General features: G+C 42.5%; 1 protein-coding gene across 4 annotated transcripts in view; it reads right to left on the bottom strand.

Moving 5' to 3' along the window:
• Window positions 1-22,758, bottom strand: part of FGD2 (FYVE, RhoGEF and PH domain containing 2) — a 46,743-nt gene extending 23,985 nt beyond the window's left edge. The window contains exons 1-7 of one of the 4 annotated variants that reach the window (XM_072641961.1): window positions 22,551-22,758; window positions 7,189-7,543; window positions 5,663-5,764; window positions 4,402-4,550; window positions 2,684-2,840; window positions 1,901-2,039; window positions 687-745 (exon numbers count right to left, since the gene is read on the bottom strand). In XM_072641961.1, coding sequence (XP_072498062.1) covers window positions 687-745; window positions 1,901-2,039; window positions 2,684-2,840; window positions 4,402-4,550; window positions 5,663-5,764; window positions 7,189-7,543; window positions 22,551-22,615 — 1,026 coding nt within the window. In that variant the 5' untranslated portion in view covers window positions 22,616-22,758. Of the gene's footprint in view, window positions 1-686; window positions 746-1,900; window positions 2,040-2,683; window positions 2,841-4,401; window positions 4,551-5,662; window positions 5,765-7,188; window positions 7,544-22,550 lie in introns of those variants that run through there. The other 3 variants (XM_072641962.1, XM_072641963.1, XM_072641964.1) reach the window with 3 other exon arrangements.
• Between the last annotated feature and the right edge of the window lie 3,805 nt (window positions 22,759-26,563).

The raw sequence follows: 26,563 nt of genomic DNA, 5'->3' as shown, positions 1-26,563 counted from the left end.
GTGGCCTCTATTTTATTTTTTCAATGAATAAAAAATAATTTTCTCTCCCTCTTCTCCCATTACTGGGGGGGGGGGGGGCAGGGCAGGGGGAGAGAAAAGAAAAACCACTGTAATAAATACACATAGTCAAACAGAACAAATTCCTGTATGGCCATGTCCAAATAAATATATGAATCATTCTTTATGAGTCCATCTCTCTGCCAAGAAGTGAAGAGCCTGCTTCATCTCTGGTCCTGAGAGGTCTTTGCTGATCCCATCAACTACTAGTGCTCCCCCCTAGAAATTACTTTGTATTTTCAAGTTGTTTCCTCTGATAGAATGTAAATTCCCTGGGGGTAAGTGCTGTCCTGCTTTTGCTTTGGTAACTCCAGCACCTTGCTTAGTCTCTGGCCCATAGTGGGAGCTTAATAAATGCTTATTCCTGGGCTAATTGGTAGGGATAAGGGAATGAGGGTGTGTTAGTGAATGACAGGCATCCAAGGAACATAGCAGCTTCCAGGATGAGCGGTTCCAGTAGATCCAGAGTGAATCAGGGATGAGGAAGTCCAGGAATGAGGGGAAAGTCACAGTACAGGGATATTAGGGGCTTTAGGGAGCAAGGAGCCCTAGTGGGAGGATCAGAAGGAATTGAAAACTTTAGGATTTGAGGCTCCCACCCTGCTGAGAGCTGAAGGGTTCCAGCTCACCATCTCAGTGATGGCTGCATTCGAATGCTGAGCAGCAGAGAAGATCATGTCCAGAGCTTCTGAAAAAGAGAGTCAGAGAAAGTCACAAAAAGGATGGATGGGTGAGAGGACTTGCTTTCTGAATCCTAGGATACTAAGACTGGTGAGGTGAAGGGAGGTGGTTCTGAATTCTCAAAGAGGTTCATTAGAACCAAAATCAAAAGGCAGATCTAGATCAAAAGGCAGATCTAGAATGAGTTATTAGGGGAAACAAAGAGTATTTGGGGCTGGGAGGCTGATGCCAGGAAGGACACCTATCTTTTTTCCCAGTTGACCCCTACTACCCAACTTGGGGGACTCTTGTTAGAGACAAAGCCCTGGGCAAAAGAGTTGAGCAGGCTGACACAGAGTAGATATTACCAAGGTTTCACAGTGGTGGGGAAATGTCATTCAATTTAATTATCATTTATTAAGCACCTACTATGTGCAGAGCCCATGCTAAGCAGTCTTAGTTTAGGACAATTCCTGAATCTCATTCTCCAGGGTTTGATTCCTCACTGCAGGGTGTAAAGACTACGAGTTCTTCAAGGGTAGGAACTGAGCCTTATATACTTTTTTCTCTCCCAGTGGGGGTCCTTTCCAGTTGTCCTGAACTATATTTTGCCATTGGCTGTGGAGGAGAAAGAGGCTGGTGACCTTGCACAACCCTCCTCACTTAAATCCAATTCACTTGCAAGTCATGACATCACTTTCCTGAAGTCATGGTCCTCTTCGAGAATGAAGGACAAACAGCCACAATAAAAACATCTCTCCTAACACCTGTCTCTGTTTGTTGCACGTAGTAGGTGTTTGATTCCATTTGACAAATATTAACAGAACATTGAAATAAATAAGACTGATTCTTCTTTCACAACATGACTAATGTGGAAATCTGTTTAAATATGATTGTACATGTATAGCCTATATCAGAAGAGAGGGGGCGGGGAAGGCAAGGGAAAAATTTGGAACTCAAGATCGTATAAAAGTGAATGTTGAAAACTAAAAATAAATTTAAAAAGAGAAATAAGACATAACTTATAGCACATGTAGGGGATAAAATAAGAAGATAGAATACGGCCCACAAGGTGATATATGAGACGTATGGACAAAGCGCTACTGACGGGGGCTCAGAAAACGAAGGGAGGCCATCTGGACAACCTATCCCCCCTCTCATGTCCCCAGGGCTAAGACCTTACTCTGGGCATCTGCCTGGTCTGGGGCATCAGGGGGAAGCTTCTGCACGTACTCCTTCAACAGCAGCTCATAGCGAGGGATCCTTTGCACTGGCTCCAGCATGTGATGTTGCAGGGTGAGGTTGCCAGAGACCTCGCTGTTCTTGGGGGCAAAAAGGAAAGTAAGGAGGGTGGGAGTGGAGGGAGAGTCAGACTGCTACTCATCCTAGATGGGGTAGAATGCAGATATGCCAGGCCTGGGGGTGGATTCAGAGAGAAGAGATACAGGATGGGGTAGTGGGGAGATTCAGGAGACCCAGAATCTAGACTCAGCTCTGCCCTGAAATTCCTATGTGATCTTGCCCTCTGTGCATCCCAGTTTCCTCCTCTTTGAAGTAAAGAGTTGTACAGCATGATCTTTAAGGTCCTTTCTGGCTCTAGGACTCTGTGGATTTGGATGGAGATATTCATAGTTTGGGAGGGTAGTGACAGAGAGAGAGTCTGATGGGCCAGTATCTGCTGCCCCCATACATCTGAAAGGGAGAGGTGGGAAATGAGGCCAACAGAGGAAGAGCAGGCTGGCCGTCTAGCTGACCAGGACCTGATGGTGACTCTTGGTTTATATATGGTATGTATATGAAGGGGCTAAGGAGGGCATGTTTTCCTTGAACCTCAGTTTTTTAAAACTCTCTCCACAGTGGAGATTTCAAGGGTAGACCTGCCTCTCTGCTTTCCCTTCCCATCCCTGTACCCATTCTGTACCTCCTCCCACCCCTACCCTGGCATCTAGTGCTTCAGCCTCTCCACCTGGATTCGAGTGATGACCTCTTGGAAGGGTGGGCACTTCTCCATCCATATAGCCAACAGTTCTGCTGCCCGCTCAAAGTTCTTCACATACTCGCTGTACATCTTCAGAAAGGGTGCCAGTTTCTGGATCACGTCACCAATGCGGGGGATGGCAGCCCTGTGGGCACCATAGCTCAGTCTTCTGCTCATCCCAAGGAACTCAACCCTTATCCTCAGGCCTTTGGACCAATAGCATTTAGGCACTGATTGGACTTGGAGTTAAGAAGTCTTGGGTTCAGATCCCACCCCTGATATTTACTTATTTTGCAACTCTTTGTGTTACTTAATTTTTCTGGGTCTCAGTTTCCTTACATGTACAATAATGGAATTGGGTTCAATGGCCTTTAAGGTCCCTTCTAATTCTAAGTCTATGACCCTATGATTTGGATATGGCAAGAACTGCCAATAATCCTAAAAAACCAGGCCAACCCTGATGTCCTTCAGGAAGAAGTAACTCTAATGACACATACATGTGACTGGATGGTTGTCTGTTTCCTAGCCGTTAGACTTTCCATTTGGATAATAAACTCCTTGAAGGTGGTGACTGGGCCTTCCATTTCTGGGACTCCCTTTTAGCACAGAGATGACGACATACTAAGCTCTCAACCTACACTTGTTGGAGCATATTAGCTCGGTCTCTAAGACCAGCCTTAGAATCTTTCCATGATCTTTGACTTTTTCCCAAAGACGCAATCAAAGAATTTTAGAGCTGAATGATCATCAGTTTTAACACGTGACCTTTTTTCTGGGGGGCAGGGGGTAGGGATCTTCACCTGTGTGGGGAGAATGCATGTGTGGAACACTCCACCAGCAGCGCACCTCATCTGTAACTTGGCCTTTGAAAGGTGGTTTCTGAGAGGTGAAGTACTGCTAATACTAGTAACAGCTAACATTTACATGGCACTTTAGATTTGGAAAGTGTTTTACATATGCTCTCTCTTTGACCCTCACAACAACCCTGGGAGGTAGATGTTATTATTATGCCCAGATGAGGAAACTGAGTCTGAGAGAAGTAAAGAGGCTTGCCCAGGGGCAACTGGAACAAGATTCAAATTCAGGTCTTCCCGACTCCAGACCTGGCACTCTGGCCACTATATCGTATAGTTGTCTCCAAATGATAGTTTATGTTGACCACAATCCTTAAGATTTGCAAAGAGTGCTTTTCATAGTTTACCTTTTCTTTTTTAAATGTACTTGCCTGTAGTCAGAATGTCTAGTATATATTAGAACCCAATCCCGATCCCAAGGACCCAATCCCAAGTCTTTATGACTCCAAAGCCTTCATCCACCATCCAAGAGTCAGGAAACTGGTTCAAAGACCAAATTTGTCCTGTCATTTGTTTTTGTATGGCCCATGAGCAGAAAATAGTGCTTATATTTTAAAATAAATTGTATTTATCTCTAAGGCTGTACAAAAACTGGTGGCAGACCAGATTTGGCCCTTGATGGACCATATTGCCTCTCCCACTTTATGGAAGAGAAAAATGAGTCCTAGTGAGGGGAAATTATTTTCCCAAGTTCCCACAGTATCCACCCTGATTCTCCTCATATCTAGTCAACTTAATTCAACCCAACAAATACCTGTGGAGTGCCTACTATGTGCAAAGCACCCCATTGCCTCCTCCTTCAGGGACTCCCCTCCAGGAACTCCCCAGGTGCACCCAGCCACTCTGACTCACCATTTGTCCACACGCCTCTGAATTTCCGGGAGGAAGAACTGGGAGTGGAATTGGTGAATGGAAGAGATGTTGGAAAAGATGAGTTTGACGACATCTTCAGAGAAAGCCTTGCTACTGCGAGCCTCCTTCAGTAGTTCCTCAAAGAAAACCTGAAGGCAGAATTCATTCAGACATATGGGAGAGTAGTACAGACAGCCAGGGGATCCTCCTAGGCAAGAGGCGTCCTGTCTGACGCAGACGGCATCACAAAGAGATGGAGAAAGCTGAGTGCCAGAGAGCTGGTGACCTGCCCAAGATCACACAGCCAGTATCTGATGGGCACTTCTGATACAGTGCAAGGTTTTATATTGACAAAGATCTGACGTCTTTGTTTTTATCAGGTATTTATATTCCATCTTCCTACTAGAATTCAGGGCTTGGCGAACGATCTCTGACTATTTTAAAATGTAAAAACCATTCTTAACTTATAGGCTGTGCAAAAACAGGCTGGGACCAAATTCACTGACTATAGTTTTCTGACTCCTATATGAAATTATCAATTCCATTAAGGAATAGAAACTTTCTCTAAAGGTGAGATTATGAATTCAGAGTTGGAAGGAACCTGAGAGGTATTTAGTCTACCACTCTCATTTTACACATGAGGAGACTAAGACTCAGAGAGGACTTGCCCAAGACCACACTTGTTCAAGACTACTAGAATTTAGGTATCGCTTACCAGGCAGCGAGGTGTGCAGTGGATAGTGCGCTGGGTCTGACTCGTGAAGAGGAATCTTCCTGATTCCAGACCCAGCACTCTATCCACTGGGTCAGCTCCCTGCCCAGGTGCATAGTAGGAACTGTTTAAATGTTAGTGGTTACCGTCATCATCACGATCATCACAACTTGCTGTATGACCTTGGGCAAGTCATTTAACCACAATTAGCCTCATTTTCCTCATCTGTAAAATGAAGATAATAATAGCACCTCCCTCCCAGGGTTGTTGTGCACATCAAATGACATTACATTTGTAAAGCACTTAGCGTACAATAGGTGCTATATAAAAGTTTATTGCTATTCCTGTTTATTAAGAAGAAAGTAACTGAGCAGGGATTTGAACCCACATCTCCTGACTTCAAACCCAGCACACTTTTCCCCTGTTGCCATGCTGATTTCCTCTCTCAGTGCCCAGCACACAGAGCTGGGTAATGCAGCAGGCATTTAAACATGAAAGGAGAGGAGCCCTGAAGGTGGAGCCTGGAGCCGGGGCATATCAATCACTCACCTGATCCAGCAGGTGGAGGCGGGACACGTAAGCCTTCTCCGTCTCCAGGAGCTCCCTGACAATTTTATTCTCTTCTGGCTCCTGCAGCTGGGGAGGCCGTTTCTGAGTTAGAAAATGGAACCAAGAGCATTTTTCCCTGATGGGTCCCAAGGACAGGACAGGACAGGAGGCAGTGGAAGGCAAATTCCTCTGTTTAACATTTAAAGCCCTTCCTATTCTGACTCCAGGCTACTTTCTAGGCTTATTTCCCATTAGTCCCCTTCCACGTCCTCAGCCTCCTGGTCAGATCACTAGCCTTGCTGTGGCCCCTGTGCCAGGAATGCTCTGGTTCTCAGAATTCCTTAGCTTCCTTCCAGGCTCAAGTCAGCTGCCACCACCTTCAGAAAGCCCTTTTCATTTCCTGGTAGAAATTAGTCCTCGTTCCTTCTTTGATTTATATTATATTTACTTCTTTCTCCATATGTTGCACCTCCCAGTAGAATGTATGTCCCCTGAAGGCAAGAATTGGTTTTAGTTTTTGTCTCCCCAGGGCTCAACATGGTGCATTGTAGGCAGTTATTGTACCTGTTGAGAGAACTAGGTATGCTTCCTAGTAGTGGGGAAGATTCAAATCCTCCCTTAGATACATAATAGTTGCATCATCCTGGACAAGTCACCTAACCTTTCTCTATCTCAGTTTTCTCATCTGTAAAATGGGGATAATAATAGCACCTACCTCCCCGAGTGTTGTGAGGACCAAATGAGATAAGACCCATAATGTAGCACTTTGTAATCTATAAATGCTAGTTAATGTCATTGAATGGTATTGAGGCAGCCAAATTTAGTCCAGCCTAGGCTTTTATTGTGACCCACTCATTCAGCCAACAAAATAATAGCAATTTTTATTATTATCACTAATAGATTCCTAACACATGATAATTCTGAACATTTCACATAACATACTGATACTAATTCATGATGATAAGTAATAAAGGTTTTACTAAAAACGCTTCATATTCATACGATAAAAATACTCCAATACTTCATATTGGAAAATATTTGTACTTTCCAGAGTACTTTTATATACATACATTATCTCATTTGAACCTTGGACTTCCTCATGAGAAAGGTGTTCTACCCATTGTATAGGTAGAGAGACTGAGTCTCAGATAAATAAAATGATTTGCCCATGGTCACCCTAATCAATGAAAAAGTCAGAGCTAGAACCCAGGCCTCCTAGCTTCCAACTGAAGGTAGTTTCAGCTGTGTCATCATAGTGCCTCCTTGGAAAAGAGAGAAACTGAGGCTCCACATGTGGAAGGATCCCAGCTCACAGAGGGAGATGGGGAGAAACCCCCAAAGAACCCAAGCACCTAACTACTCAAATGCTGCCTTTGGTGGTTAGACAACTCTATCTTGGAGGGCTGCTCATTCCCCCATGAGTCCAGACCCCAACGGCTCACACTCTTTAAGGTGTGATGACAAGTGGGTAAGGGATGATGGACAGCAGGGTCACCTCCCTTGCCCCAGCATCAGCCCTTAGGAACCTGCATCCTGACGTTTACTGTAGCTTCACATGACTTCCTCCAGCTTCCATCTGAGAGCTTATTCTTCAGGGAGCTCAGTAACCTGGTGCTGACTGCCCGTTGGCCAGGTCCTAGTGTATCTTCCAGATTCGTGCTTTTCCAGGGCTCTGAAGTCGTATCAAAGAGGGGTTCCGTAAGAGTCTGGGGTTTCTTGAGCATGGAGCCGTGCTGCTCTTGTTCAGACCTGGGGACTTTGGTCTCAGCTCCAAGGGTCCTAAGAAGGTCTGTAGAGGATGGTGTGAACTTCTCCAACCTGGAAGAGACAGAGCAGCTTTTGGGAGAAGGTCTGTCCTTGGTTTGCTGCTTGTGGAAGGCCCTGGATATGGGATGCAGAACCACAGAACGTTGTTTTTAAATTTTAGACTGGATGGTTTCTAATGCCCTTCCTAACTCTAAATTATTTCAGATACCTGTCTTAAGAAACTGAACAAGTATGTTCATGTGGGAAGGATCAGTTAAAGCAGCTGGTGAGCTGAGGGTTGGAAAAACTGGGGAGTAAAGGCCTACACACTCCCCTTCCCATCTCCACAGGTCTGTTGCTACCATCCTAGGCAGGAAATATTCTAATATTCTCACTCTTCTTTGAGTTTCCAGCTTCCGGTCTAGGGAGGGAGAGAAGAAGGGAAACAGATGACAGTTTCAGATCTTTAGAATTGGAAGGGACCTCAGGAGCCCTCACACTGATATAAGGCAGAAGTGAAAACAAGTTTTCCACCACCTCCATCACCCCCCCACTCCTGTCTCCCAGGTCACTCTTTCTCAGGAACCTCAGCTTTTCAACATGAGTCAAAGCAGACTGTGTCTCGTGTCTTTGGGGAACAATCTACTTCCCCATTTAAACACACACACTCAGACAGGAACTTGTGCACTTACACAAAATTATATATAGGTCTTTACACACACATGAACAAAAAGAATCTTGTACACACTCACATGTTTGTAAAACTTGTTCACGTCGCCACATGCATATGTGCATACAAGTGTGCTCAACAGGTATCCATCTGGCCACAGAGATTTCTAAAATAGCCTATGAAGTCCCACTACACCCAGCTCTTCACTCTTGGGCCCATATATGCAAAACAATGGGTGATGAATAGGGGGAGGATTCCTCTTCCTGTTTAACTTCTAAGAGGTGTTCAGTAAATGCTTTTTGACTTGACCACTGCTGCCCTTTAAATTTAAAGGGAGAGTCCTTTTAAATGCCCAATAATCACTTAGACCCAGAGAGAGTACAATGTGAGTAGAGAACCAGAGGGAGAGAGAGAATGAGAGAGAACATTGTGAAAGGGAAAAGGAGAGAGAGGAGGAGGTAGAGAGAGAGAAGAAGAGACTGAGAAAGAGAGAATGAGAAAGGACAATGTGAAAGGATAAGAGAGAGAAGGAGATGGAAAGAGAGAAGAGAAAGACTGAGAAAGAATGAAAGAGATAGAGAGAGTGGAGAATGAGAGAGGAGGAAGTAGAGAAAGAATGACAGAGAGGCTGAGAAAGAGGGAGAGAGAGAAAAGGAGAGAGACTGAGAAAAAGAGAATGAGAAAGAGAAAAAACAATTTGAAAGAAAGGATGAGAAAGGGAGAGGAGAAGGAAAAGAAGTAAGAGGGGGAGAGAATAAGACAAAAAAGAAAGAAAATAAGAAATGAGAAAGAGACAATGTGAAAGAGAGAATGAGAAAAAGAGAGGAGAAAGAAGAGAGAGAGAAAGAGGGGAGACAGAGAGGAGAGAGGAGGGAGAGAAGATAGACACACAGACAGAGACAGAAAGAGAGAGAGGAGAGGGACAGAGACAGACAGACAGAGACACAGAGAGAGGAGAGACACAGAGAGAAGAGAGACAGAGAGAAAAAGGATAAAGAAACAGAGAGAGGAAGACAGAGAGAGACACAGAGAGACAGAAAGAGGAGAAATAGAGAGACAGAGAAAGAGAAGAGAGAAAAACAGAGTAAAGAGAGAACAAAGAGAAAAGAGAAACACAGAGAGAGAGAAGACAGAGAGAAAAGAGAGAAAGATAGACAGAGAGAGAGAGAGAGAGCTTCTGCTGAGGCTGGTGATTTACATCTAAGGGAGGTGATGCTGCTTTGCTCCCAACACAGATGGGGAACAAATGGAGAAAGAGAACTGGGGTGGCAGGGCTGGGATTAAGAAGTTGTCCACTTCCCTGCTTCTCCTGAACTTGGTCTACACATTGGTCATTTTATTTCTTGGCTTGCAGTATTTTTAAATGGTCAGGAAATGAAGCAAACCCTATCTAAATATAGTAATAGCAACAGATTTCACAGCCCTTTATAGTACTTTCCCCAGTACTTTCCCAACATTAGCTCTCTGAGGTACCAGTGTTACCACTGATAGATGAGGAAGGTGATGATCATAGGGCTATGTCAAAGTCAGCTCTCACTTGGCTCTGGTTCTCTAGTCATTGACACTGTGCCATGTTGTCTTTCATAGACTAATATATAAGGGATGTTCTCAAGGTCAGTGAGGCTTATCAGTGACAATTGCAAAGACTCAATATCTCTCATTTCAGTCCCTCTGTCCCCATTCATATGACTACTACCCTAGTTCAGGCTCTCCTCACCTCTCACTTCAGACTATTGCATTAGCTTCCTGATTGGGCTCCCTACTTCAAGGGCCTCCCCTCTCTAAATGTCACTCCCCTGCTCAAAAATCTTCAATGGCTCCCTACTGTCTCTAGAATAAAATCCAAGCTCCTTAGCTTAGGAAGGGCAGTTAAAGCCCTTTTCAGTTTGGCTCCAGTCTATCTTTCTAGGTTTTCAATTTAATTATCAATTTCAATTCTCTGGTTATTCAAATGAAGCCTTCAAGGAGGTTTTACCTCCAGTAAAGAGACTTTCCTGAAGTTTCTAGCTGTTGGTGCTTTCTCCTCCCTCAAAATATCTTTTATTTTTTCATTTACAGGTTGGATTTTCCCAGTGGAAGGTGAGTTTCCTGGGGGCTGAGATGATTTCATTTTTGTCTTTGTAAACCCAGCCCATAGCGTCTTTGATATTTTAATGGAACGATTATGTCATCTATATGGGCTTTCCCACAATGCAGATCATCACCTCTCTATGGTGCCTGCCCATTCAGTGTCAATCTTCTCTGTGTCCTCCTGTAAATAAATGATTCTTCCCCAGGATGGAAGATCTACCCAGTGTTCTGGTGGTTCTTGCTGGAGATGTCTGTATGAGCTCTGGTGAAGGCTGTGTCCCATCCTCACTCTCTCTGTGTGACCAAACCACACTCTATTATGGTCATCCATTTCTCTGATGATGTCCTGCACATCATGTCTGAAGCAGAATTCTTTACTGGGAATGATTTGCAGATTTACTTATGCCTACCATGCACCTCTCCATGACCCTTTGGTTATTTGTTGCTGTGTTTGACTCTTTGTGACCCCATTTGGTGTTTTCTTGGCAAAGATACTGGAGAGGTTTGCCATTTCCTTCATCAGCTCATTTTACAGATGAGGAAACCGAGGTAAATTGGGTGAAGTGACTTGCCCAGGGTCACACAGCTAGTCAGTATCTAAGGCTGGATTTGAACTCAGGAAGAGGAGTCTTTCTGATTATAAGTCCAATGTTCTATCCACTGTGCTATCCAGTTGACACTCTGGGTAGCTTACAACTTTAAATTTTGTGTTTGTGGGGAAGGGGAGACTGGTATTTCGTGGGATATAACATCAATGGAAAAATATTATTGTTAAAAAAGAGGGGCTTTTACTTCAGGGACAAACTTAGGGTCATTAAAAGCACAATACAATTTTCCAAAGGTGACTCAGCCTGTTTTCTCCTGTTAGAATCTAGTTCAGCATCAGTTTGCAGTGTCCACCCAATCCATCCCCCATTTGGCTGCTAAAGTGCAGGTTAAACCATATCATTCCCCTACTTGATAAACTCCAGTAGCTCCCTATTATCCCTACAATCAAAAATAAACTCCACTGCTTGGCATTTAAAGTCTTTCACAATGTGGTTCCTTCCTGCCTTTCCAGCCTCCTTACTTTTTACTTCCATCTACACACTCTCCAGAGGGCAGCTAGGTGGAACAATAGACAGAGTACTGAGCTTGAAGTCAGGAAGACTCATCAAATCCAGCTTCAGATACTTACTAGCTGTATGACCCTCGGCAAGTCACTTAACCCTGTTTAAGTTTCTTCATCTGTAAAATGAGCTGGAGAAGGAAATGGCAAACCACTCCAATATCTTTGCCAAGAAAACCCCAAATGGGGTCATGAAGCATTGGGCGTGACTAAAATAACACAACAATAAGGATAGCAACACACTCTACAATCCAATGACATAAGTCTCTTTGCTATTCCTCGCACACAACACTTGATCTCCCACCTCCATGCATTTGCCCTGGCTGCCTTCAATGCCTGGAATGTGTTTCCTTCTCAGTTCAGCCTCCTCACTTTCCTAGCATCCTTTAAGACTCAACTCAATCCTTTCCTTCTGCAAGCCTTTCTCAGTTCTTCTCCCCTCCCACTACCTCCATGACCAGGGCCTTTCTTCTGAAATTACCTCCCATTTACATTCTGTATATCTTCATATACAATTTTTTTAAGTAGTCTCCTCCATTCAGTTAGGAATTTCTTGAGGACAAGAGCTGTTAATTTGCCTAGCTTAACACAGTGCCGGGCACACAGGAAGTAATTGCATGTCATATGCAGTTGTCCATCCAACAGCATGTCATAACTTGTACCATAAGCGTTCTTCATTGACTTGTTTTTTTCTGGTTGGATAGTTAGGTCAAATTTTTTAATGATTCTTGATTTCATTTAGGAAATTCTTCTTCGTTGCAGGGATTTATACAATCAGCACACAAAGGAGAGTTTTTGTTTGTCCACACAAAGGAGCTTTTGAAAGTTCTGCGATGAGGATAGGGAGACCATTTGAACTCTGTACTGGATATTCTCCACAAATGCCTTTGGCCAAAATATGCTGCCTTATTTTATTCCCAGCTTGATTAATTATTTTAATTAATATTTATTCTAATTAATTATTAGAATTAGATAATTATTAGAATAATTCTAATTAATAATTAGAAGGTCATTGAGCAGTTTTCTTTCTTGTTCAGAAGTAGATAGAGGTGCGGTAGAAAGAGGCCTATGTCAGAAGTCAGGAAGACCTGAGTTCAAATGCAGCATCAGCCACTTCCTAGCTATGTGATGTTGGTCAATTTATTTAATCTTTTTTCTGCCTTAGTTTCCTCAATTGTTGGTACATCTATCCCCTGGAGTTATTGTGAGGACCAAATAAGATAATATTTGAAAAGCACTTAGCACGGTGTCTGACACACAGTAGGTACCTAATGAACACTTGTTCCCTTCTTCCTGTTCTATCTTTCCTGGAATCTCTTAGGATTTTGATATATGCTTGGGAGACAGCAAAGCAGTAAGGTAGCATTTTGTTCTAATGAATTGAAGGCTTTTTTCATATTCTGCAAATGATAAACAGTAAGATTATATATTCCTCTGTACCTCTCTATCAATTGTGTGACTGGGGCAGTGGACAGAGTGCCAGGTCTGCAGTCAGGGATACTACTCATCTTCTTGAGTTCAAATCCAGCCTCAGATGCTTACTAGCTGTGTGACCCTGGGCAAGTCACTTAACCCTCTTTACCTCAGTTTTCTCATCCGTAAAATGAATTGAAGAAGGGAATAGCAAACCACTCCAATATCTTTGGCAAGAAAACTCCAGATGGGGTCACAAAGAATAAGACACGACTGAACAACAAGAAATGACCCATTGTAAAGCAGCATTTGTGAAAATCATGTATATCTTTCTCATTCCCTCATCAGGAATGCCCTTAGTGCTTATATAAATATTTCTCATAAAAAATGTTCTATCAATCAGAAAGGAAACATATGGATTGTAGTGGTTTATATTCTTTGGTCATCTTTTTCAAAATAACTATAAAGTCCAAGAACTTTTCTCGGATCTTCCATTTCTTAAGTCCAGGGCTCTTTCCACACAACACCAAGTTGCCTTCATTTTAAATACAAAAAGGTACTCAAGTCAATCAAGAATGATATTTGACTACCGAGGTTTGGACACATCTTCCTTGCCTGAGGGCCCATTAGGAATAGGTTCCTTGAGTTAGAAAGACTCTGGCTCCCCTGGCCAGTGCCCCCTTTTAATTCATCTTAGTTTGCAATTTAATTAATCACTTTATTAAAAGCTCATGGTGGGTGCTCTGCTAAACAAACACTAGCAGGAGACTAGCTTGGTGCATTATTCCAGTGGAGAGGTTTGATCTGGGAGTTCCCAGATAAACTTGGCAAGCTTTCAAGGGGATGAACCTTGGTTTGGGACCTTGATTCTATCTTCTTTTGGAGGGTATGGACATGCCCAAGGACATCCGTGTGTGTGTATGTGTGTGTGTGTGTGTGTGTGTGTGTGTGTGTGTGTGTGTGTGTGTGTGTGTGTGTGTCTGTAAGAGACAGACAGACACAAAGAGACAGAGAAAGTGAAAGAAACAGAGAGACAGAGAGAAAAGAGAAAGAGGGGGAGGGAGAAAAAGGGAAAGGAGAGAAAAGGGAGAGACAGGAAAGTTTAGAGGAAGGAGAGAAAGGGGAGAGAGAAAAAGAACAGGAGAGGGAAAGGAGAGAGAGAGAGACAGAGAGACAGAGAGAGAGACAGAGAGAGACAGACAGAGAGAGAGAGAGAGAGAGAGAGAGAAAGAAAGAGAAAGAGAGAGAGAGAGCAGACGGGAAACTTCTGAGTCAAGGGGCATATATGGGAATTGGCCCTATCATGTTTCTTGATCTCCACAACTAACAATTCTAAAGATGATGAGAGATGATTTCCATCCCACCCCCAGATAATTCTCTCCTCTGGTTTGAGCTGAGATCTCTCTCTCAGCCAGAGAGTTGATTATTGGTATATTTTTGTTTGCATGCATGTATGTATATGTGTATGTTTGTGTATTTTAATCTATGGGATTTTTCTGATCTGTGCTTGGTAAATGGGTTCAATCATTAGTCACTATTTGTGATGGTCTTTGGTGTAACCAGCATTTGATGGGAAGAGGCCAAGTTGGTGAGTGTAAGCCAGGGGTGGGGAACCTGCAGCCTCGAGGCCACATGTGATCCTCTAGGTCTTCAAGTGCAGCCCTTTGACTGAATCCAAACTTCACAGAACAAATCCTTTTAATAAAAGGGGATTTCCCACCCCTTACACTATAAACTAAGGGTACTCTAACCCTCCCCCCTCTTAAGAATGACCAGAAAGGCAGTTTTTGTCCTAAATCTATCTTCCCTCTAGATCACAAATAGATTGATGTCACATAGATATTATTTTAGCTGTAAAACTATCTGGGAGACTGGAGGAGAGATTTCCCAGCCTTGGTGGTCCTGGCCTTTGCCCGTACCTTCCTCCCAGCTATCTGACCATCAGTGTGAATTCACATGGTCTTCCCACTTTCCACGAACATAGGCCAGAACCTACGTCATATCTATCCATGCCACTTGTGAACTGCTTCCATGTATAAATATATTTATATGTTATAGTATTATAGATAGTAGATAGCATAGTATATGGTATATATAACTGTGAGAGATGATCTCTCAGTAGTGAAGCCTTCTCAAAGAGTTGTTTCTTGTACTGTTTAAACACACTCCCTTGAAAAACTACATCTGCAGCTAGCTGGCCTTGGAGAGAAGCACACTTTATAACACATCTTGTACTGTGCCTGACCCCCATCTTCACCCCGATCTTGTTTCAGGCATGTAGTAAAAAATATATATATATAACATATGCCCTACCCCCCAACCTAAACTGCTTATCCTTGCAAAATTTCTGACTAAGTTTGTGTGTTCTTTGTTACTGGGGAAGATCTCTGCGAATACACTGTACCCCCTGAAGCTCAGCCAATGGGATAAAGGGAAGGGGGTTAGGGAGAGGGGCTCTCATTAGGGTATAATAGACCTTGTTTTCTGTAACTGCCTTGTACTCCCTGGCCGACACTATTAGTGCAATGGGGGTGGGTGGGTACCCTTTCTCATGAGAAAGCAATAAACTCCCTTTTTGCCTTTCTTAAGAAAAGTGTCTGGTCGATTATTTTCGGGGATCTCGATACCCGTACCACACATAACAAACATATTTAATTTGCATATTATAAATATATAATTTAAATTTATTTATATACGAAAGCAGTTCACAGGTGACATGGAAAGACATGATCACATTATCTAAATATGCGGGTATTTAGGTAGTATATGTATACATGTATATGTAAGCGTACATTTATGCCAGCCAGTACATATGAACATGTACCAAAGGGTGTACTCAGATGGCTCTGAAAGAGACAGTGAGTCTGGTGACCTGCACAGCCCTCCCTCACTCAAATCAAAGTTGACGGCAAGTCATGTCATCATCTCCCTGATGTCATGGTCCTCTTTGAAAAGGACAAAGACAACATATCTGTGTGTGTGTGTGTGTGTGTGTGTGTGTGTAGATAGATATAGATATATATCTGTGTATGTGTATGAGTATGTGCATGCATGTATTGTCCAGGGGTGTGTTAGAGCTCATTGCTAAATTTTCAGTGAGTTTCAGAGAGCCAGTAATTGAACAGTTATCAACACAATCCTGTACTTTATAAATACATACAGGAAAAGGAATTCTTGCCACCGTATATACAATGGTCATTCAATTTCTGTTGGATCATCTCCAAGCAGTGGGATCCTAACCCCTCTCAAGGAATCCCATAACCCTTTAGAAGACTTAGGTGAACTGATGAAAAATGAAATAAATAGGACCACAGAAACATCTCACACGATGACTATAACGTTGTGTTAATGGAAATAATAATTACCCAAATGCATCGGAGCATTGTAATTATAATTATTAAGCTTGACACCAAAGATGACAAAATGCCCCTTTGGAAGGACCTGAAATACACATTTTTCAAAGTATGACTAATGGGTCTTTTGGTTGGATTGACTGTGTTTGTTTGTTACAAAAGAAAACTTTTACTTGGGAAGGGGAGGAGGGCAGAAGGGGAAGTGTGAAGGGGAGAGAAAGTGTGTGAGTATGTGGGTGTATGAGTGTGTGGTGTGTGGGGATGTGGGGGTAGGGTCAGTAATTGCGATATAAAAAAACAATAGACGAAAAGGAAGAAAACTGGGTTGAAGAAATGTTTTGTTTTTGTTTTTAAATGCACAAAAGAGAATGGAAGTAAGTTGAGAAAAAGCCCAGGCAAACCAGGCAGTTTTGTTACTACTGAGTTAAATAAGACATACATTTAAAAAAAAAAAATCCAAACTAACAGAAGTTCAGAATCTCATATACAATTCTTTTTTTTCTGTTTTTCTTCATGTATTGAAATGATCATGTTGGTTGATGTTTGTTAAAATCATAACCAAAAAGAAAACTAAAAAATGAAATGTCTCTCTCCCCCTTCCTTGTAGCAGACTACACGCAAAGGTTTGCAAGGTTTGGAAGAGGCAGCTAGATGACTCAGTGGATAGAGAGCTGGGCCTGGAGTTAGGAAGAGATGAGTACAAATAAGGTTTTAGATATTTACTAGCTGTGTGATCCTGGGCAAGTCACTTAATCCTCTGCCTCAATTTCCTCATCTGTAAAATGAGTTGGAGAAGGAAATGCCAAAGTCCTCCAGTATCTTTACCAAGAAAACCCCAAGAAAAGTCACAAAGAGTCAGATATTACTGAAAAATGCCTCAACAATCTCAACAAAAAGTGTTCTTTCCACACCCCATGTGACTTGAGTTCATATCCCACCTCTAACAGATGCTGGCTATGTGACACTGGGCAAATCACTTAAGTTCTCATTGCTCTGGGCTACTCTCTGTAAATTGCAGAGAAGGTGAAACATGCATTGGTAGTGTGAGTTTCCTCACCTGGGAAGACCTGGGAGAGTCTCTCCCCCCATTCCAATGGAACTACAGGTCCAATCCCTATCCCCTAGGTATAGACGGCTTAAAACCAGGACATCTTCCCTGAGACTGTCTTCTCCAGACCCAAGGTCCTTTTGGGCCTGATTCTTACCGAGTAAATCTGTTAACCATCTCAGTTGGCTGCCCACTAGGCTCCAGCTCTCTTGCTCCTCATGAGTGAGCTCCTCTCTTCCCTCCAGCACACTCCCCAGGACTCCTGGATCACTTCCTCTTTCCCCAGAAGCTCACGTTCATGTGCTCTTTCCCTCTTATTTGTAATAGTTCCTTATATTTTTCAAAGCCTCTCCACAGGCATCACCCCTTTTGAATTTCCCAACAGCCCTTCAAGGTAATTGGTTGCTGGTCAGTATTCCGTCATGTCTGACTCTTCCTGACCCCATGGACCATAGCACATCCTTCTGTCCTCCACTAATTCCTGAGATCTGTCCAAGTTCATGTTCTTTGTTTCCATGACACTATCCACCTCATTTTTTTCCGTTCCCATGACACTATCCATCTCATCGTTTTCCGTCCCCTTTTCCTTTTGCCTTCAACCTTTCTCAACGTCAGGGTCTTTTCCAATGGGTCCTGTCTTCTCATTATGTGGCCAAAGTATTTAAACTTCAGCTTCAGTATTTGACCTTCCAGTGAACAGTCTGAATTAATTTCTTTAAATGTTGATTTCATTTTCTGCAGAGGAGGAAACTGAAGCTCATAGAAGTGAAGTGACTGAGCCAAGATTACAAGCAAGTAAAGGAGTTGGGTAGACTAGCATTTGGAGCTGGGAAACATCCTAAGGCTTGTCTATTCCAGCACTCTTCTTCTAAGGAGGAGGTAACTGAGTATTAAAGCAGAGGAATAACTTCTTCAAGGACACACAGCAAGCATATAGAATACTAAATCCAGCCTCAGACATTCACCAGTTGTATGACCCTGTGTGAGTCACTTAATTTTTTCTGCCTCAGTTTCCTAAATTGTAAAATGAGGATATTAGCAAGTTAGGGACAGTGTTGAGATGAGATTCTAAGTCTTCTGATCACTGTCCAATGTTATGTTCTTTCTACCAAACTGGTACCACACTGCCTCTTGGTTCTCTTGCCTCCTACTTAGATGATCTTTCAATGTCTCACACTCCTTGATGATCTGAGCCCTGGATTTGGATCCTAGGGGTTTGGGTTCAAATCTTAGGACTGCTATTTACCACTCATGCGATTTAGGGCAAGGCGTCTCTGGGCCTCAGTTTCTTCATCTGTAAAATGAGGGAATTGGACTAGATGACTTCTAGAGTTATGATCCAGCCTTCTTGCTTGTGAGCATAGTTCTTCCAGAAGGATGAGGGTTCTGTTGACACACTGTAACTGTTTTCTGTTCTATATTTTGTCTTAGTATCTGCTTCTCCATTTTCCCCCTCAAAAAACCCCAATCGAACTTCTGTTTCCTCTTGTTGTCCCCCTTGCCTCCAAGAAGCCAGGACCTGCTGAGCACAGAGTTGCGAATCCCCTAAGGAAGTACTCTCCTCCCCCCAGAGTCAGGCAGCATCTCACCCTTCCTCCACTCTGTTTCCCACCTTCACACTTCAAGGGGTTAGTTCAACCTACAGAGGGTTATCCTGATAGATGACTCCAATTCTGACAGATTTGTGAGAGAAGACACAGATTTGATTCTTGGGCACCTGGCAATAGGGGCTCACTAAGGGCAGAATGATGATGCCAAAAGGACTGATTAGGACTGATGATGCCTAAAGTACTGAAGAGAATTGGAATGGGTCAGGGATTATAAGAGCTATCATGAGAGCCTATATTTAGAGCTGGGAGGGACCTTAGAGGTCATCTAGTCCCACCTCTGCAGAAGAGGTGGCATACCCATTAAAATTTGATTCACCATTTACCAGCTCTGCTACTTTCTACCTGTGTGACCTTAGGGAGGTCATTTAACCCCTCTAGACTCAACCCTGAGGTTTGTCCCCTTCCAGATTGTGAAGGCAAACCAGGACACCTTTTGCCTCAATTCTTACCGAGCCTTGAATCACTGAATGGGTGTTGCTGCAGACAAATAGAGACCTGTAAAAGACCTTAGCTTAAAAGGCGAAGATCTCTCGTTGCATCCAGTTGTCTTGACTTATGTCTTGCCATTGGACTCTGATGACTCTGGAGGAGAGAGTGAATCTGGTGACTTTGCACAGCTCTGTCTCACTTAAATCCAATTCACTTGCAAGTCAAGACATCACCATCCTGATGTTATTGAGAATGAAGGATGAACAACAACCTCATATAATCTAAGAGTTGGACCCCATGACCTCTAAGGTTCCTTCCAGCTCTAAGTCTATGACCTCAGCTAGAATCATGCTCCCTGTCCCCTGAACAGACATTTTGTAGAGTTGAAATGGATTTGGACTCAGAGGACCTGAGTGCAAATCCTGGCTCTGCCCCTTACTGTATCTGTGGCTTTGATAATGTACTTCAGCTCTCTAGAACTTCATCTATAAAATGAATGGATTGGAATCCCAATTGTTGGTGGTGGTTGTTTTCAGCTATGTCTAACTCTTCATGACCCCCTTTTTGGGGTTTTCTTGGCAAACATACTGCAGCGGTCTGCCATGTTCTTCATAGGTGACCTTTAACCCATAACGCCATCTTGAGAGTTATGATTATATGATCCTATGAAGGAACAGCTAGGTGGCTTAGTGAATAGAGTGTTGAAGTCTGGAAGACCTAGATTCAAACCGAGCCTCAAACAATTATAAGTTGTGTGACCCTGGTCAAGTCCCCTCACTTTCATTTGCCTCAGTTTCCTCAATTGTAAAATGGGGATATTAGAACCTACCTCACAGGGTTGCTGTGAAGATCAAACAAGGCATTTATAAAGTACTAAGAGCACAGTGTTTGGCTCTTCATAAATCCTTGTTTATTAATAAATAAATTTCCTCCCCAATTCTGTACCTCAAACAGGAATCCCCTCCAAAATACATCTGAAAAACTTCTTACTCAGTTCTCATGCTTGAAGATCTCTAGTTACAGGGAGCCCTCTGAGGAATTCCATTCTTCTATGCAGCACTCATTTGAGGAAGTTTTCCCCTTTATCTAACCTAAATCTTTCGTCAGCAGTTTCCACCTATGGCTCCTACTTCTACCTTCTGGAGACAAGAAAAATGAACCTAAGCCCAATTCCACAAGATGGCTTTTGAGATATTTGAAAACAGCCATCGCATTTCCCCTGAGTCGTTCCTTCTTCAGGTCAAAGATACCCAATTCCTTCCATCAGTTTTCGGTTGGCTTCATCTCCAGCCCTCTCATCATCCTGGAGATTTTCCTCTGCACATTCTGCAGTTTGTCAATGTCCTTCCTAAAATGTGATAGCCCAAACCAAAAGGAATGTTCCAGATACAGCCCCTCTGCATTCTGGATACCTCATTTCTCTTTATGCATTCTAATATAGATTTAGCTTTCTCAATGGCTATGTTACATCATTAACTCAAATGAAGTTTGTATGTCACTAAAATATCCAGATCTTTTTACTTACACACACACGCACACACACACACACACACATACAGAATTGTCTAACTACAACTCCCCTGTCATGTCATTGTAAAAATGATTTTTTGAAATCAGCTGCAAGACATATCTTTATCAAAGTTCATCATGACTTGTGACCTTTTTCCATCCTCACTCATTCCACACTTAGTGTCTTGTCTCATAGCTACTTGAATACATGTCCTGCTATCTTTCTCACTAGATTATAGGCTCCTCGTGGACAGGGATGTTGCAGTATTCATTTCTGTATTCTTCATAGCACCTAACATAATACCTTGCTGCTGAACCATAAGGACTAACAGACCTTTCCATCTACCCTGTAACTGAGCCCTCCTATATCTATCTGTTGCCTCCTCACGTTAGAACATGAGCTCCTTCAGAGAAGACACTGTCTTGCTTTTCTCTCTGTATCAGAATGCTTGGCATGTAGTAAGTACCTAATAAATATCTTTTCATTTATTCATTCATTCACACTGTCAGGAGCCAGAGTTTCAAACTGGAACCCTAATATCACCCTCAAAATATGTGAATTATACATTGCCTTATCTCTAGGAGTTGCCAAGTGGTGTCCCATCTTATCTGTTTGCAGGGCCAATCCCTGTACACTATCTCAACCCACCCCACCCACTTGGAAGCTGAAAGTTTCAGAATGAGAAGATGGGAAGAGGTTACAACTAGACATGATGCTGGCTGAGGAGATGGGAATGTGGAGAGAAGAAAGCCAGGCAGTGATTTGGAGGACAGAAGAGAACAAGATTGGAGAGGCAGGGGAAGAGGAAGAAGGGAGCAAGGGGAAAGAGATGAGGTTATAGTTCAGTCGAGGACTTATACAACCCCATACCAATTTGTTACAGACCAGACTCTAACTTAAGCAGTTTCCAAACGTATGAACATATACATAGTACACAAACACATATCCATGTATAATATACCTTCATGCATATAATCCCCCTATATCTATAAACCATCAAATATACATGCACATATAGCATATATTGCTCTGAATTCATTTTAGTCATGTCCTACCTTCTGTGATCCCATTTTGAGATTTTCTTGGCAAAGATACTGGAGTGGTTTGCTATTTCCTTCTCCAGCTCATTTGACAGATTAAAGAGACTGAGGTAAATAGAGTAAAGCGACTTGCCCAGAATCACACAGCTAACAAGTGTTTGGAGTTGGATTTGAACTTGTGAAAATGAGTCTTCCTAATTCCAAGTCCAGTGCTCTATCCACTGCACCACCTAGTTGCCCTTTTGTATCACAAATATACAATTGTGTATTCAGGTTAAACAGACACAAACACACACATATGAACTCATGCACACATACAGAGTCTCCTTCTGGTGAAACTACTATTATTCCCTAAATCCATTTTCCTGAACCTCCAGGTCCTTATGCTGCACTGGGACAGGATGGGACATGTTTGCTGGGAACCATGACACAGAGTGAGACACCAAGCAGTAGGAAAAATTAGCATAAATCAGGAGTTAGTAGGCATCTTCTTTGTGACATTTGGAATTTGGATGGATTTATATTTAGTTGTAGCCTAAGGTTCTTGAGGGATGAGAGGAACAGAGTGAAAGGGTCTGGGCCTGGGGCAAGATGATTTAGTGAAAAAAAGCCTTGGTTCTGGAGTCAGAGGACCTTAATTTAAATCCTGCCTCTGACTAACCTGTGGGACATTAGTTAAAGTCATGTTCTTTCTCTAGGTTTCAGTTTCTTCATCTACCTGGAATAGACTATGGCCTTGGAGGTCCTTTCTAGAGGGAAATTGATGATAGGATGTTCCTATTATTTCTGAAGGTACTATAAAGGTGTCCTATCCCTTACAGCAGCAGCCCTACCTACCCCTGCCATTGCCCAGCTCCAGCCCAGTTTCTTTCCTAGTCTCCCAAGCCATACCTGCTGTCTTCAGTCACAGCCAGCAGGTCAAACTCCTTCATCAAGTTGTCTCCTTCTCTCTCCATCCTGTAGGGCACAAGTCACTTCTCCCCTACTGCCACAAAGAAATGGTTTCCAGCCACCAAACCCAACAACAGTCCTACTGTGCTGACTGCAGCCTAAGACATTCAGGAAGTGAGCCCATCCTGACTGGGGTGCAAACTCTGCAGTCCTGCCTTCCAAAATGGGGAAAGAGGAAGGATCTCCAACCTCCTCCCAGAAGTGATGTTCAGAGTAGGAGGAGCTTGGTCAGGATCGAGTGTATGTCCTCCTTTGACAGATAAACAAAATCTCACCCTGGGTGACCCATTGGCCTTAGGATCCATACACTTTGCTTTTGAAGAGGGAGAGAATTCTGTAGACAAAGCATATCCCCATTTCCCAGTCAGTCCCTGAGACATCTTGCAGATCATTAGTCCAGCACTCACACTTTACAGAATTTGGAGTGGAAGGGACCTCAAAGACCATATGGTCCAATTCATATGGGAGAGGACTCTCCAATACAAAATACTTGACAAATGATCATACAGGATCTCCTTGGAGACTTCCAGGGAGGAGGTACTCCACCGACTCTGGAGGCACCCAATTCCATTTTTTGGACAGGTCTAATTATTAGGAAGACAGTTAGGTGGTACCATAGTGCATAGAGCATTGGGTTTAGAGTCAAGAAGACTCATGTTCCTGAGTTCAAATCCAGCCTCAGACACTTACTAACTGTGTGACCCTGGGCAAGTCACAACCCTGTCTGCCTCAGTTTTCCTGTTGGTAAAATGAGCTGGAGAAGGAAATGGCAAACCACTCTTTGACCAGAAAACCCCAAATGGGATCATGAAGAATCAGACACAATTGAACAACAAAAAAATTGTTAGGGAGTTTCTCCTTGACCGTGAATCTAAATTGGCTGCTTCACAACTTCTGTCCTCTGGGACCAAACAGAAAAAGCCTAATCCCTCCTCCCCATAGTAGTTCTTAAAAATACTTGAAAACAGCTATCATTTCCCCTTGAGACTTGTGTTTTTCAGGCTAGATGTCTCCCATTCTTTCAATTGATCCTTATATGGCATGGGCTCAAGGTCCTTCACTATCCTTATTACCTTCCTCTGTAGATTTTCCAGTTTGGCAATTAAACAATTAGTTTATCAATTAGTCAGTTGTGTTTGACTCTCCATGACTCCATTTGGGGTTTTCTTGGCAAAGATACTGGAGTGATTTGCCATTTGCTCCCCCAGCTCATTTTACAGATGAGTAAACTGAGGCAAATGGGATTAAGTGACTTGTCCAGGGTCACACAGCTAATAAGTATCTGAGGTTGGATTTGAACTCAAGTCCTCCTAACTCCAAGGCTGGCATTCTATCCACAATGCCACCTAGCTGGCCTCATAGAATGATCTATGCAAAACATGTCATCTCTCACATCCATTCCTTTGCATGGACTGTCCCTGATGACTGGAATGTGCTCTCTCTCTCTCTCTTTCTCTCTCTGCCCTTAGAATCCTTTTCTTCCTTCAAGATTCAGCCCACTGCTTCTGACACTTTACCATAGTATATTTAAAATATTGCAATATAATATTATATTATAATATAATATAATATACTACAAATCATAGTATAGATACAGAAAGAAAATTGTATAAGAAAGGAATGTTTTCTTTTTATCTGTGACATAAATGATGATGACTGAAGAGTTTAGACCAAGATGGCAGAGTAGAAGGATGGATGTGCTCTAGCTCTCCTCCCATAACCCATAAAATACCTGTAAAAAATGACTCTAAACAAGTTTTAGAGCAGCAGAAGCCACAAAATGACAGAGTGAAACAGATTTCCAGCCCAAGACAGCCCTGAAGGCCAACAGGAAAGGTCCAACACACCAGATTTGAAGTGGAATGCAGTCTAGTGTGGACCATGTAGAATAGACAGTATTGAAGCAAGCTTCAGGGCATGGAATCATGGGCAGTTGCTGTGGTTCCCAGATTTCTCAGCCCACAAACGTCAAAGACAGCTTCAAAGGTCAGTAAGAAAGCTCTTTCACCTGGGTGAGAGGGGAGCATGGTTAGGTCCCAGCCTCAGGGTGGGGGCAGCCACTGTGGCAGCAGAATTCACTTTTGGAGCCCTAGGCCTAAAGAACCTGGGGGAATCTAGTGGTTGATCTTGGTCTCATTCCTGAGTAGCTATCTTGGGGTGAGAAGGAGCACTGGTGAGGCAGAGCTGGTGGCAGCTGTGGAGAGGGAATCCTACTCGCAGTTCCGGGGCAGTAAAGAGTGCTTGTGGTTGCTCACAGACCAGAGAGCAGGCCAGGAAATGTTAACTCCTCTCCCTTGAGTGCACCACCTTGGAGAAACCGAGAACTTACAGATACCTAGAGATATCTCAGAGAACAGCTGCACAAAACCTCTGAAACCTAGGGTAGCATACCCTCCACTTGACAAAGGACTCAAAAGTCAAGTAATTGGCTGGGAAAAAGCCCAAAATGGGGGGAAATGACAATAGAAGGTTACTTTCTTGATGAAAAAGCATTTTCTTCCATCCTTTCGGGTGAGGAAAACCAAAGCATACCATTAGAGGAAGAGAGCAAGATCAGGCTTCTACATCCAAAGCCTCCAAAAAAATATGCAGTGTTTCAGGTCATGGCCTGAGAAGAGCTCAAAAAGAATTTTGAAAATCTAAGAGAGATGGAGGAAAAATTGAGAAGACAAATGAGAGCAATGCAAGAAAATCGTGAAAAGTGAGTCAGCAGTTTGCTAAAGGAGACCCAAAAAAATGCTGAAGAAAATAACACCTTTAAAAATAGACTAATCCAAATGGAAAAAGAGGTCCAAAAAGACAATGAGGAGAATAATGCTTTAAAAAGCAGCATTGGCCAAATGAAAAAGGAGGTTCAAAAGCTCATTGAAGAAAATGGTTTTCTAAAAATTAGAATGGAAACTAATGAGTTTATGAGAAACCCAGAAATTATAAAACAAAACCAAAAGAATGAAAAAATAGAAGACAATGTGAAATATCTCATTGGAAAAACCACTGTCCTGGAAAATAGATTCAGGACAGATACTTTAAAAATTATTGGTCTATCTGAAAACCATGATCAAAAAAGAACCTAGACATCATCCTCCAAGAAATTATCAAGGAAAACTGCCCTGCTATTCTAGATCCAGAGGGTAAAATAGAAATGGAAAGAATTCACCAATCTCCTCCTGAAAGAGATCTCAAAAGGAAAACTCCTAGGAATATTGTAGCCAAATTCCAGAGTTCCTAGATCAAGGAGAAAATATTACAAGCAGTTGAAAAGAAACAATTCAAGTATAGTGGAAATACAATCAGGATAACACAGGATTTAGCAGCTTCTACACTAAGGGATCAAAGGGCTTGGAATATGATATTCCAGAGGTCAAAGGAGATAGAATTAAAACCAAGAATCACCTACCCAGCAAAACTGAGTGTAATACTTCAGGGGAAAAAATGAAATTTCAATGAAATAGAAGACTTCCAAACATTCTTGTTGAAAAGACCAGAGCTGAATAGAAAATTTGGCTTTCAAATACAAGAATCAAGAAAAACAAAAAGGTAAACAGAAAAGAGAAACCTTAAGAAACTCATTAAAGTTAAACTGTTTACATTCCTACATTGAAAGATGTTATTTGTAACTCATGAGACCTTTTTCAGTGTTGGGTAGTTAGAAGGAATATAAATATATGTGTTTTATGTGTGTGTGTGTGTGTGTATACACACACATATCTATATGTAGGTGTGTATGTGTATGTGTGTATGGGTATATTACGTATGTGTAGGTATGTACATGGGTGTATGTGTATATATGTGTGTGTATGTGTGTGTGTGTGTATATATGTATATATAGACACATAATATACACGCACATAGACAGAGGGCACAGGGTGAACTGAATATGAAGGGAGAATACCTAAAAAATAAAATTTACTATTGAGTGGAATGTACTAAGAGTAAGAGAAAGGGAGAGGTAG

Source organism: Notamacropus eugenii, chromosome 2 (genome assembly GCF_028372415.1).
Source record: "Notamacropus eugenii isolate mMacEug1 chromosome 2, mMacEug1.pri_v2, whole genome shotgun sequence".
Taxonomy (NCBI): domain Eukaryota; kingdom Metazoa; phylum Chordata; class Mammalia; order Diprotodontia; family Macropodidae; genus Notamacropus; species Notamacropus eugenii.
This window is presented reverse-complemented; position numbering and strand designations above follow the sequence as displayed.